At 45.7% G+C, this 13,526-nt stretch overlaps 1 protein-coding gene across 1 annotated transcript in view; it reads right to left on the bottom strand.

Moving 5' to 3' along the window:
- Window positions 1-13,526, bottom strand: part of TGFBRAP1 (transforming growth factor beta receptor associated protein 1) — a 45,089-nt gene that overhangs the window by 28,747 nt on the left and 2,816 nt on the right. The window contains exon 2 of the mRNA XM_059079523.2: window positions 1,453-2,153. Coding sequence (XP_058935506.1) covers window positions 1,453-2,137 — 685 coding nt within the window. The 5' untranslated portion in view covers window positions 2,138-2,153. The remainder of the gene's footprint in view (window positions 1-1,452; window positions 2,154-13,526) is intronic.

Below are 13,526 nucleotides of genomic sequence, written 5' to 3'. Positions count from 1 at the left end.
TACAATCAAACGTTCTCTGGTGATTGGCGGGCGCAGCGGTGTCGGTCCTGTCCTTCCGCTGTGTGTCCTGTGGGGCAGATCAGAGGAACCACCACGTCACAGTGGGAATTTACCAGCATCTGGGGCTGGGCGGGAGGAGACACAGGCACGCAGACAGACAGGGTCAGGGCCCGGTAGCCCCAAACTTGTTCCATCGATATGCTCTCATGATGGGTTTTATCTTTAAATAATGCATACTTCCCCACTCTGTCCACCCAAGAGGCCTAGAAACTACGGACCCCAAGCACCTCCAGCACCCAGACTGTGGTCTCTAAACATCAGGCGTCCTTGGAGAAATGGCAGAAACCAGATCTAGGGCAGGAAACGCACAGAGGGACCCTGGATACCTTGTCACAGCAGAAGGCAAGGAAGATACCAAAGTTCCAGGGGCGTGGGGAAGGGGATTGCAGTCAACCTGAATAAACCACCCCCAAGGGCAGATGGACTGAACAGCACATACATTTACATCCATGATTCATGGTGACACTTCACTCAGGGAAGACAGAAGGGTCCTCTTTCCGAAAACCTCCTTCTCCTGCCTTTCTTATACGATGATCCCGGGGGCAAACCAAGTCAATGAGAAGCTTCTCTTGCAGAAGGTTCCCGTCGACAGGAAGGAGGAATGGACAGCAACAGAGTATGCTGCCCTTCGGCAGCCCCTCGTGACTTAAAGGGTCCAGGCACTACTCAGCCGTAGCCACGGGCATCACAAAGTTATAAGAGGACAGGAAGACAGGTTAAAGACTAGGGGTGTTACGGGAGACTCCCTCGTCTCGGCACCTGCTTGTCCCAGACACACACACTATGAACCATCCACGACCACGACCACAGATGACACTGCCAGCTCCGATTCTTAGGAGGCAGTGCAGAGGATGAGGAAGGCCACAGCAAACAGCCAAAGCCCTTTTAAGGAGCTAGCTGCTAGACGCTTTTTGGTGGGACGAAACTGCAGTCAGTAAGAGAAAATCAGGGACATGCCCTTGGAGCCTCCACCTTTGAAATCATCCGTTAAGCGAGCTCCCTCAGCTCCTTTCAGAATATGGAGAATAAAAACAATCCGCTAGGAAACGCACCCACAGGAGAAAATCTTATAGAGAAGTCTTACAGACTCTTCTTTGTGTACTTATCCCCTTAGTGGAATTCTCTCCCCAGAGCCATCTTCAAGCTCTACTTTAGCACAAAGGAAATGTGATTCTAAGAGTGGTCTATTTTTGTTCCATTAAACCCACACTCACAAAACAACCTAATGAAAAGAACTGCGCCAGCACTGGGCGTGCAGTTCTGTTTGCACGAGTGTCTAGTTTTCAGAACCACAATCTCCCTCCCCGATCTCAGCATGAATTCGAGCACGGAACGCAGGGAGACCGGGCAGAGGTCGGCGAGGTTAGCCGAGGCGCCTGGCATCCTGCTCACCCAATCCGCCGGGGCCTGCCAGGAGGAACTCCTGTCTCCCGATCCTCTTGACGATGGGCCGCTTCTCCTCGCTGCAGAAGGGGAACAGGTCCTGGGCGGCGCCCGTGCTATAGTTGAGGATGATGTACTGGGTGGTCAGGGCCAGGCACAGGAAGTGGCCGTCCACCGCCACTGCCAGGGGCTGCTCCGGAGTGGACACCTCCCTGACGATCTGCACGCGGTCCTCGTACACCAGGAACACCTGGATGGTTCTGCGCTTGACGGAGATGATGCAGACCTCCACGCAGAAGGGGTCTCCGCTCACCGGGTTCTCGTTCAAGGCGAAGGCCGTGGCCCCCTTGATGCGGGCACCCGAGGGCACGGGCTCCAGGCTCAGCATGTGGACCAGGGTGATGGAGCCGTCACAGAGCACCAGCAGCCGGTAGAGGGCCGAGGCCGCCCGCAGCTCATTCACCGGCTTCTTGAAGCCCAGGTGTCGGTGCAGCTGCTTGGTGGCCGTGAACGTGGCCGAGCCGCCGGGCACGGCCTTCTCCTCCAGCAGGAAGTGGTACACGAAGCAGTCGCTGGTGCCCACGTACAGGTTCCGGCCGCAGCACTCCACACACTCCAGTGACCCCCGCTCCCTGTCGCCCATCAGCTGCTCTCGCTCGACGGCGGGGACCAGGGTGAAGGCCTTGGTGCCCATTGTGTCTGCGGCTGCTCTGCGGGAGGGGAGAGGAAAGGCAGGTTAGAGGCACGAGGCCTAAGCTGAACCATTTCCGGTCACGATAAATGTACGTTGATCCCCAGCTCTGATTTCAGCGAAAGGAAATCATTCGACACCGTTGGCAAAAAGTGAAGGAAAAAAACGATTTCCCACTTGGCCTCCTCCCACCAGGCAAACAGAGAGCCTGGCAGGAGAGCACACGCGTGCTTCTAATCAAGTGCCACCCCGCTCCTTCTCAAAAGAGCTGAGACTTGTAGGGAGTCCCCTGACGGTGTTCCTGGGAAACACACCTGTGGGTAGAAGACAAGCACACCTATTCACCGCAGACAACGCAACAAAAACACTTCAGAAAAAGGCAGGAGTGATCCTCACTGATGTTGCCCTGAGCCTCACCAGCCACTTGACTCGGTGTCTAAGTGAATGGTGGGGAGCAACCTACACTGTGTGCTCAATTCCTGCCCCTCAGATCTCGTAGGAGACACAGACGCAGGGATCACACCCCAAATTCCCTTGCATTTTTCCCACTGAGGTATGCGCGTTGCCCCAGCACCGTATTTGGCTCCCAGAGGAAACTTGTTCGTGTGGAGCAGTAAAGACGTGCCTCGGGACTCCCCCCGGCGGTCCAGTGGTTAAGACTCCGCGCTTCCACTGCAGGGGACGTGGTCGGGGAACTAAGTTCCCTGGTCGGGGAACTAAGACCCCACGTGCTGCATGGCGTGGCCAAAAAGAAAAAAAGAAAAGATGTGCTGCAAATCTCAAACTTGCAGGTGGTGAGTTGAGGTACTTAGTGGATTTGTGAGGTTACTGACAGGTCAGTTAATGGATTACTTCCACCAGAAGACAGACTGCCCCACACTCTAACCCTGGGCTTTCTACTTCTTCCTCCAGAAAGGACGCTGGTTTCACATTCCAAAAAGTAAGAGGCAGCAGAAATGAGCAAGATGGCTTTTCCCTGACGTCTCCGCCGGCCAGAAAGCAGACTCACACCCAGTAGTCCCTGATAGCCTCAAGCAGGAGAGGGGGATTATGCAGCTCTAAAGAGAACTGCAGGGCCTGATGAAGTCAGAGGGAGGCTGGCTGGACTTCTTCTCACTTCCCGTATCCAAAAGCATTGCCTCATAAGAGACCAAACCCCTAATTCTTTGATGCATTCCAGCAAAGGCTGGAAGTGAAAGACCTGTACAATGAAAACTACAAGATGTTGATGAAAGAAACTGAAGAGGACACAAATGGAAGGATACCTATTGAATATGTTCATGGATTGGAAGAATTAACATTGTTGAAAGGTACTTATTACCCGAAACCATCTATAGATCCAACACAATCCCTATCGAAATTCCAGTGGCATTTTTTTACAGAAATAGAAAAAATAATCCTAAAATTTGTACGGAATCACAAAAGACCCAAATAGACAAAGCAATCATGAAAAAGAAGAACACAACTGGAGGCATCAAACTTCCTGGTTTCAAGCTATACTACCAAGCTATAGTAATTAAAACATTATGGTACTGGCATAAAAACAGACACACAGATCAATGAAACAGAATAGAGCCCAGAAATAATCCTCCACTTATATAATCACCTAATATTTGACAACGGACCCAAGAATACTCAATGGGGAAAGGACAGTTTCTTCAACAAATGGTGCTGGAAAAACTGGATAACCACGTGCAGAAAAATGAAATTGGACCCCATCTCACATCACTCACAAAAATTAAATCAAAATGGATTAAAGGTTTAAACATAAGACCTGATACCGTAAAACTGAAACAAAACATAGGGAAGAAGCTCCTTGACTTTGGACTGGCAATAATTTTTTGAATGTGACACCAAAAGCACAAGCAACACAAGCAAAAATCAACAAGTGGAGCTATATCAAACTAAAAAGCTTCTGCACAGCAAAAGAAATAATCAATAAAATGAAAAGGCAACCTAAGGAATGGGAGAAAATATTTGCAAACCATATATCAGATAATGGATTAATGCCCAAAATGTATAAAGAACTCATAAAATTAATAATAATAACAACAATAACCAAACAATCCAATAAAAAATGTGCAGAGGAACTAACTAAACAGACGTTTTTTTCAAAGGAGACATCCAAATGGTCAACAGGTACACTAAAAGCTGCTCAACAACACTAATCATCAGGGAAATGCAAATCAAAACCTCCATGAGACATCACCTCACATGTGTTAGAATGGCTATGATCAAGAAGACAACAAGTATTGATGAGGACGTGGAGATAAGAGAACACTTGTGTACTGTCGGTGGAAAACTGGTGTAGCCCCTATGGAAAACAGTGTGGAGGCTCCTCAAAAAATTAACAATAGAAATGCCACATGGTCCAGCAATTCCATTTCTTGGTATACATCCAATGGAAGTGAAAAAAGGAGTTCGAAGAGATCTCTGCACTCCCATGTTTACTGCAGCACTATTCACAATACCCAAGATATGGAAACAACTTAAGTGTCTGCCAATGGATGAATGGATAAAGAAGATGTGAGATATATGGACACACATACACGCACACATACATATATATATACACGTCTATACAAGGGAGTATTATTCAGCCATGAGAAAAAGGAAATACTGCCATTTATAACAGCATGCATGGACCTTGAAGGCGTTATGCTAAGTGAGATAAGGCAGAGAAAGACAAACACTGACTGATCTCACTTATACGTGGAGTCTAAAAAAGCTGAACTCCTGAAAACAGAGAGTAGAATGGTGGTTCCCAGGTGCTAGGGGCATGTTGGGGAGATTTTGTTTAAGGGTGCAAGTGTGTATCTAGTGCTAGATAAGTCCTGGAGAGCCAATTCACAGCACGAAGGTCAACAACAGTGTATTATAAAACTCCAAAGTTGCTAAAACAGAATTACATGGAGGTAAATGAAAGCTGACACTAAACATTCTGATACTTAAAAGTGATTTATTTCTTTAAGCAGCAGGAAAATTTCCTCCATGATCTAGTCACATGATAAATTTACTTGGATAAAATAATGAATCACAGAAAGATAAACTTTAGGCTGTACCTCCCTATATTAAGTCCAACTTACTGGGGTCTGAATTCAGAGAGGTTTTGACATGGTAGTAAGATTAAAAATTTCTCTAAAGTGTACAATTCATACTTTATTGTGTGATCGCAAACTGATTTGATATTTAAACTAACTTCTTCTTAGAACTGCACCTTAAAAGCATGGCTGTAATTTAAAAGATCAATGTTTCAGTTTTCTCAAAATTACAAAATATATACCTAGAGAAAAAAATGGAAAAATATTAATACATTCATGGACAATAAAAAAAGATAACATTACATATGCAACAAGCACCTGTGTGTGTGCAAAAAAAGTTACAAGACACTGTGCCTTTCCCAAGAGTCTCCCAATCTCATTAAGGACATAATAGAAAACTACACAAATTAACACTATAAAGCAACGTTGTGTGCTAAGGGCCAAAATTTAAATATTAGTGATTACTTTACAGCAAATTAAGAATATACACACCACCACTAGTGATAATCAGAATCTGAGTGTCTCTGAAAATGTTAATGTAAAAATACTAGTTTTCTTCTACAGATGTACACAGTATCTTGTAGTTACACCTGAAGCCACTGTCAAAAGAACCTGTTGCTTTGGCAACTTCCTAGGTCCCTTTAGGTTTCCTAGGACACCTCAGTTCAGTAAGTCCCTTCTTGCTGCTACACAGAGAGCTGGGCAGCAGATGTGGAGATTACCCATAAGCTTCCAAAACGTTTTTCTGTGTTCTTTACTTGAAGAACTGTTACAACCGCCGTATAGGCTTCTAGAGGCCCTACTTCTCTTTGTAGCACTTGGCCGAGCCTGGGAGAGCTGATGCGTTTACACAATGCAAGACCTCGGGCTATACTCTGATTTCATGGACACTGTCCCATAAAATAAGCACCAGGTCCAGATGTATCTCCTAACAGTTCTACCAGACCTTGGGCAATCGCATAATTCCAATTTTACACAATACATTTTCCTGAGAATAAAAAAGAAGCAGCAGGGCTTCCCTGGTGGCGCAGTGGTTGAGAGTCCGCCTGCCGATGCAGGGGACACGGGTTCGTGCCCCGGTCCGGGAGGATCCCACGTGCCGCGGAGCGGCTGGGCCCGCGAGCCGCGGCCGCTGAGCCTGCACGTCCGGAGCCTGTGCTCCGCAACGGGAGAGGCCACAGCGGTGAGAGGCCCGCGTACCACAAAAAAAAAAAAAAAATAAGGAGCGTATCCTACTTCATTTTATAAAGCCAGTGTAAAGTATAACTTTGATATCCAAACCAGATAAGGATATAGCAAAAAGGAAAATCATAGAGCAGTCTTATAAATAAACATGCAAAAGTATTAACTGTTAGCACACTGAGTTAAGCAATACATATATATGTGTGTGTGTGTGTGTGTGTGTATGAACACAATATGAGTAAGTTGGCATGCAATTTTGGTTTAAGGTAATAAAATCTGCCAGTTTAACTGAGCACATTTAAAGATCAACAGAGAAAACACAAAAGAGGGAACAAGACCCTTATCATCTCTTGTGGGTTGAATTATATCTCCCCAAATATGTTAAAAAGTCCTAATTCCCATTACCGGTGAATATGACCTTATATGGAAATAAGGTCCCTACAGATAATCAAGTTAAGATGAGGTCATTAGGGTGGACCCTAATCCAATATGAGTGGTATCCTTATAAAGAGGGGAAATTTGGACTCAAGACAGACATACGTAGAGGACAGACACGTGGAGACACAGGGAGAAGATGGCTATCTACAAGCCAGGGAACACCCAAGGCTGTGAGGGCCTCGGGGAGAGGCCTAGAATAGATTCTCCCTCGGAGTCCTTAGGAGGCACCGCCTCCGCCACCACCGTGATCTCACACTTCTCTACTCCAGACTGTGGGACAACAAAAATGTATGTTGCTTAAGCCGCCCAGTTTAGGGTACTTCGTTACGGCAGCCCTAGCAAACTAATACACCATCTGTAGTCAACACTGTAATGGAAGTCTTCGCCAGTTGAAAAAGAATAGTTACAAAGAACTGAAGACAAAGACATAAAACTAAAATTGTTTACAGGTGATAGTACCGTTTGCGTGGAAACTCACAAATAATCTATTAGAATTAATAAAAGGCTAGAAATATCCTTTGATTAAAAACATCAGTATACCAAAGTAATCTGCATTTCTACACACGAACAACAATTAGAAATTTTAATCTTGAATAAAGGACATTTACAGTAGTATAAAAAAATTAAGGTATGAAGAAATTGTCTAGCAAAGACGTGTAAGAACTTCAAGGAGAAAATCATAAAATCTTATTGCTAGATATTAAGGAAGACCCGATTTGTAATCTCAGCATACATTTCTGCAGAAATTGACAGGCTGGTTTTAAAACTTAAATGGTAATCCAAGTACCTAGAATAGTCAAAACAATCTTGAAAACAAAGAACAAAGTTGAAGGACCTACACTGATTTCAGCAATTGCTATAAAACTGGAGTAATTTAGATATCTAGATAGGCAAACAGATCAATGGAACAGGAGAGAAAAGTCCAAAATTAGACCCACCCATGTGTATTCAATTGGTTCTTGACAAAGGCACCAATGAAATTCAGTGGGGAAAGTAAAGTCATTTCCATCAACAGCACTGGAACATGTGTATAACCTTAAATGGGGTTAAGAATTAACCTCAATTATCCCTACCTCATACATACCATGTACAGAAATTAACCTGAGATGCATCAAATTATTTTAAAAGCAAAAGCTGAAACTATAAATCTTCTAGAAGAAAAGGCAGAAGAATATCTTTGGGGCCTCAGGGTATATAAAGATTGCTTAGGATACAAAAAGCACTAACCAGAAAAGAAAAAAAGGTGATAAACTGGATTTTATAAAAATTTAAAATGTGTACCCATTGCAAGACACCATTAGGGAAACGAATAAGCAAGCCCCAGACTGGGAGAAAAATTTGTGATATACATATCAGGCAAAGGGCTCACTTCCAGAATATGTAAGAACTCCCACCAACCAATAATAAAAAGACAACTTTAGTTGTTAAATGGGAAAAAGATTCAAAAGTGAAGGTATGTGAATGACCAATAAGAACATGAAAAGATGTTCACCATTATTAGTCATGGGAGAAATCTCTTCTAGGCCATGAGATACCATTTCGCACCTATTAGAATGGCGACAATTAAAAAGACTGGCAACACTAAATGTTAATATGAGGCTCAAGGACAGCTAGAAACCTCCTACTTTGTTGCAAGCAGGATAAAATGGTACTGTTGCCTTAGAAACCGGGTGGTCTTTTACAAAGTTAAACATGCATATATCCTGTCACCCTGCAGTTCCGCTCTTAATGTTTCCATTAAGAAACATTAAGAGTACATGCCAACACCCACAATAAGACTTGTACAAGAACGTGCATAGCAGCCTTATTCATAATAGCCCAAAACAGGAAACAGCTCAGTTTTACCCATTTGTACCCATACGTGGAGTATTCACCAAGCAGAATACAGCCTGGAAATAAAAAGGATTAACCACCGCTAAAGCCAACATCGTGGATGAATCTCAAAAACACTCAATGAAAGAATCCATACACATATGTGTGTCTGCGTGTATGTGAAGTTCAAAAGCAGGCAACACTCATCTATAGTGACAGAAGTCAGAACAGTGGTTACTTTGGAAGGAAAGGGGTGACACAAGGGAACTTTCCAGGGTGACACAAATATCCTACATCTTGTTTGAGGTACTGCTCGCACAGGTGTATGGGTTTGTCAAAATTCGCTGAACTGTGCACTTAGGTTTGGTGCATCTTACTGTATGCAAATTCTGCTTCCATAAAAGACAAACTTGCCCCTAAAAGACCCAGAGAAAAAAAATGCAATTCCAATAAAATCGTAACAGGTATATATGCGTGTATCTGTGTGTGTGTGTATAACTCAACAAGAAGACTACAAAATTCATATGCAGAGAAGGACCCAAAAAAGCAAGACACTTCAGAAAGAGGTAAGGTAAGGGGACTTGACTCAACAGATAAGATGAAATATAAAGTGATGGCTATTACATAATGTGGTGCTGGTACAGGACGAAGCCGAGAGAACACACCCGAGGGCTCAGAAACAGACCGTGCATATACAGAACCTAGAAATATGACAGAGGTGGCACTGTCTATCACGGGGTGTATACAGAGCACGCACATGCTCAATAAACAGTGCCGGGCAACTGGATATCCACAGAGAAGAAAAAAGATGAACTAGAGTCCTACATTATACCAAACATCAGGATTATTCCAGATGGGTGAAGATTCTTAAGTATGGAAGGCATAACTTTAAAACTTTGAGAAGAAAATAGGGGGAAAATATGTTAATGACCCTAAGGGAGGGAAGAACTTCTAAAATAAGATAAAAAAGCACAAACCCTAGGGAGAAAGATAAATTTATTCACGCTAAAATGCAAAAGCTACGCTCTTCAAAAGATACCATCAAGAAAGTGAAAAGTTAAGATGAAGAAGCACGAGGATGGGGGAGACGACGCTGACCTCACACGTCTGACGAAGAGACGCCTGGATGGTCCAGAGAACCCTCACAGGAAGAAAATAACACGAACCTCACAGAAGAACGGGCCAAAGGTGATCCGGCTTCTCATAGAAGCGGAGACGTGAATGGCCAGCAGCCGTGGAGGAGTGATCAACCTGCAGAACCATCTGGAATTGCAAACTGCAGCTACAAGGAGACTTCGCTGCATACCCATCAAGCGGACAGCGCCTCTGAAGTCCATTGGGGGTTTGCAAGAACCTGGAGCAGTGGAAATGCTCCACGCTGCGGGTAAAACTCACAGCAGAAAGAATAAACATGGAATAAAAGCGATGTTTGGAGTAGAAAGATTATCTAGACGCATAAAGACACTCGTAGACCCAAGGTTACAAGATTAAACAAAGAAAAAAATATATATATATATACATATAGACGCCTGATCTGAGCCAGAAATAAATATATCCTGCTAAAAGAATGCTATGACAAAGCGCTGTTTATTAAGATGGGATCCTTGCCAATAATTACTTTTCTTGAACCAAGGGACACTGTTACCTCCTGTCACACAACATTCACATAATATGAGAACAGCCTTAAGATGGGCATGGCATCTTGTGTGTCTGCAAAGAATCACACATTTGAGGATTACATCGACACTTTAAAATAAAACAAACTCTATAGAGCCCTACGCAGCATATGTGCATCAGAGATGTATCAGTTTAGAGGTAAAAACCCATCAATCGGTATCACAGCCCTATCACAGGAGGTACTTCCCTATGGACCAGCTAAAGATTAATTCTTACCTACATTTTAAAAAGGACACTTTACCTAAAGGCAGATTTGCTATTGTCCCATTTTACATTTTTTTAAAATTTTCTGAGAGTCCTTTATAAATGAATAGAGATCAAATGGTCATTCTAACGTTTGGACCAGAGCCAGGCCTGATTCTAAGCCAACAAAGGAAGATGGACAGGACCATGGACCTCACATCTCAAACAGCACGTCATCACCCCCCTTAAAGCGCTTCGGAAAGTGTGCCACCGCCTAAAAGATAAACCCCAAACTGATCACAAGATGCAAAGCCCTTGAAAATGTAAACTTGGCCAACCTCTCCTCTTACTTATAAAGAGAAGTTACAGTCATTAACCGATTCATATTATCCCACATTGGTCACTTGTTTTATTAGCTACGTTCAGTTCTGAATCCTTGAATTCCTCAGGCACTTGAGCTGGAAAGCCATGTCTACGTCTGCAAGCATGTGAGGGGCTCTACAAACCCACCAGTTGTCAAAAGGGATAGGGAGCAAACACCACTCCCCGGGCACCATTTCAAGGGACGGAAACCATTCATCAGAAAGTAGATTTCATCGGCGGTCCAGTGCTTAAGAGTCCACGCTTCCAGCGCAGGGGCCACGGGTTTGATCCCTGGTCGGGGAACTAAGGTCCTGTATGCCACAGGGTGCGGCCAAGAAATTAAAAAAGAAAGACAGAAAGACTCTGACTGGGGGTCAGAGTCTCGGAAGTGGGCCCAGGGGGCGTGGCAGAGACCCTCCGAGAGTCGGCCACTGGTCAGAGGAGCCCAGGCGCTGTAAGAGAGCCTGCATTCCTTGAATCTGCCTGTCCGTTACAGTGCTTCTACAAATGTAACTTTTTTTTTTGGCAGTACGCGGGCCTCTCACTGTCGTGGCCTCTCCTGTTGCGGAGCACGGGCTCCAGACGCGCAGGCTCAGCGGCCATGGCTCACGGGCCCAGCCGCTCCGCGGCATGTGGGATCCTCCCGGACCGGGGCTCGAACCCGCGTCCCCTGCATCGGCAGGCGGACTCTCAACCACTGCGCCACCAGGGAAGCCCTACAAATACAACTTTAAAAAAATTTTTATTTTGCCATTTTAACAACAGACTTTCACAGAAAAACGTTTCGTAAGAAGTTTCTCCATTAACCTGGGTAAACGCATTTATAAAGACCTGAGATACCAATACTCTAGAAGGGGGAAATCTTTGGGGAAACTGAAAATAGCAGTTCTACTGAAATCAGGTCCGAAAATATCAAACCTACAAGGGAATTAAAGTTGTCACACATTCTCATGTTCCGGGAAAGGGCCGGGGGGAGATACACAGCCTCCCAAGTTTCATCAGCTGCTTTCAACCCCACGTCAACAGGTTTTCACGTTGGTCCCACAAGATCAGGAGAGGCAGCTGAGGCCCAGAGGACGGAGCTGAGCGGAGGGGCCGGAAAGGAAGTCTCACAACACCGCAGGTCACCTGGCCTCTCTCCCATGGAGGCTGAGAAACTAGCTCGGGGCCAGTTTCTCGGGGACCCAGGAAGAAGCCCGAGCAGACGTTGGACCAGGGGAGCCGGGAAAGTCTGGGATGGACTCAGGTGGACAGAGGGGGTATTCCTGGCAAGTCACTTAAAGCCTCTGGGCCTGTCCCCTCCTTGAATCTGGGTGGATGACACTCTCCCTCTGGGCTATTCTCTGGCTCCTGTGGAGGACAGGGTAGTGATAACAGTATCCTAGGGAAGCCACAAGCCCTGGGATGGTCCTCACGTGCCGGGTTCCAGATCAAGTGGCCTCTTCCAGCTCACCGCAGTGGCTGAGCAGGCCGGCACGGGGAGATGGAGCTCTCACAGGCTGAAGGACCACAGAGAGCGGGGCCCTAACCACTGCGCAACACTGCCCACCCCGGGGTCAAGGCCGCTCTGAGTCTGGATGAAGGATGGGCACCAGCTGACTGCGGCCCTGGGCCCCGGGTCTGCACAGACGCTTCGCTCCAAGAGGCGGGTGTCACTGTGGACACACAGGCTACACAGCTGCAGGTGAAGAAACTGGGACTTCACCCCCCTTTCTGTTTCTGACTCCAAGGCCATGTTCTTCGTACTGCATTGGCCAAAGGTGGCGAGTGTGACTTCGGATTCCCGAAGAGAACTCAGACAACCCCAGACACGGGGGGCACCATGGTGTGAGGCCCACAGGTGGGGTCCTCCTGCGGCTCCTCCCGAGGGGCCCTCAGCAGTAGGTCCTCGCTTTCCATCCCGAGGCTAGAAGACGGCGCCCAGGACCCGACTCACCCTCCCTTCTTATGTTTCTCTGTGGCCAAACGCCTCACCCCCTCCCCACGCCCCCTCAACAACCTGCGTCACAAATAAACGCTTCTTCCCAAATGGAGTGCGGTCAGCACTGCCCTGCTCAACCTCAGATACAGAGTGACACGCAGACACGTTTCGCCGCTAGCCCGGTAATCTTATCTAAACGGGACACACGTTTCTGTGGCGTCAATTGTTCTGAGGGACTGCAGCCCATGCTGCCCCTGTGCTTCTTTCAGCTCTCACAGCCGGCTGCTCAGTGACCCGGTCCTGAAATCCACCAGGAATCGACAACACATTTACTGACCTGCACCAAAGACAACTTTTCCCCCTTTTGAAAATCAGGACACCACTGGATGACCGTTTAATGTTCTCTTTTGCACTCATGTGACAGAGATATTATAAGGCTACTTACATCACAATAAACCCGTTTCAATGACCTGAAACAGTATCTTAAAACAGAAGAAGAAAAAAATACAGCTAAGGCCGAACAACTAACTTGTCACCTTGATCTTTTCCCAGTACATACCTATATGTAACTATTCATAGTTGGGACCCTTCTCCTGGACAATACTAATCAGAATTATTTAAATACATATATATGTAAATATACACACACAAGTGTATGTACACATACATATATACACATACCACATATATGCATTTGCGTGTCTCTGTGTATATATGTCATATGCGTCCTATAACAGCAGCATCAGCAGTTATAACTGAAGCAGGGATTTGGGAA

The sequence above is a fragment of the Kogia breviceps genome, chromosome 11 (assembly GCF_026419965.1).
Source record: "Kogia breviceps isolate mKogBre1 chromosome 11, mKogBre1 haplotype 1, whole genome shotgun sequence".
NCBI lineage: Eukaryota > Metazoa > Chordata > Mammalia > Artiodactyla > Physeteridae > Kogia > Kogia breviceps.
Note: the sequence above shows the minus strand (reverse complement) of the source record. Positions and strands in the feature narration are given on the sequence as shown.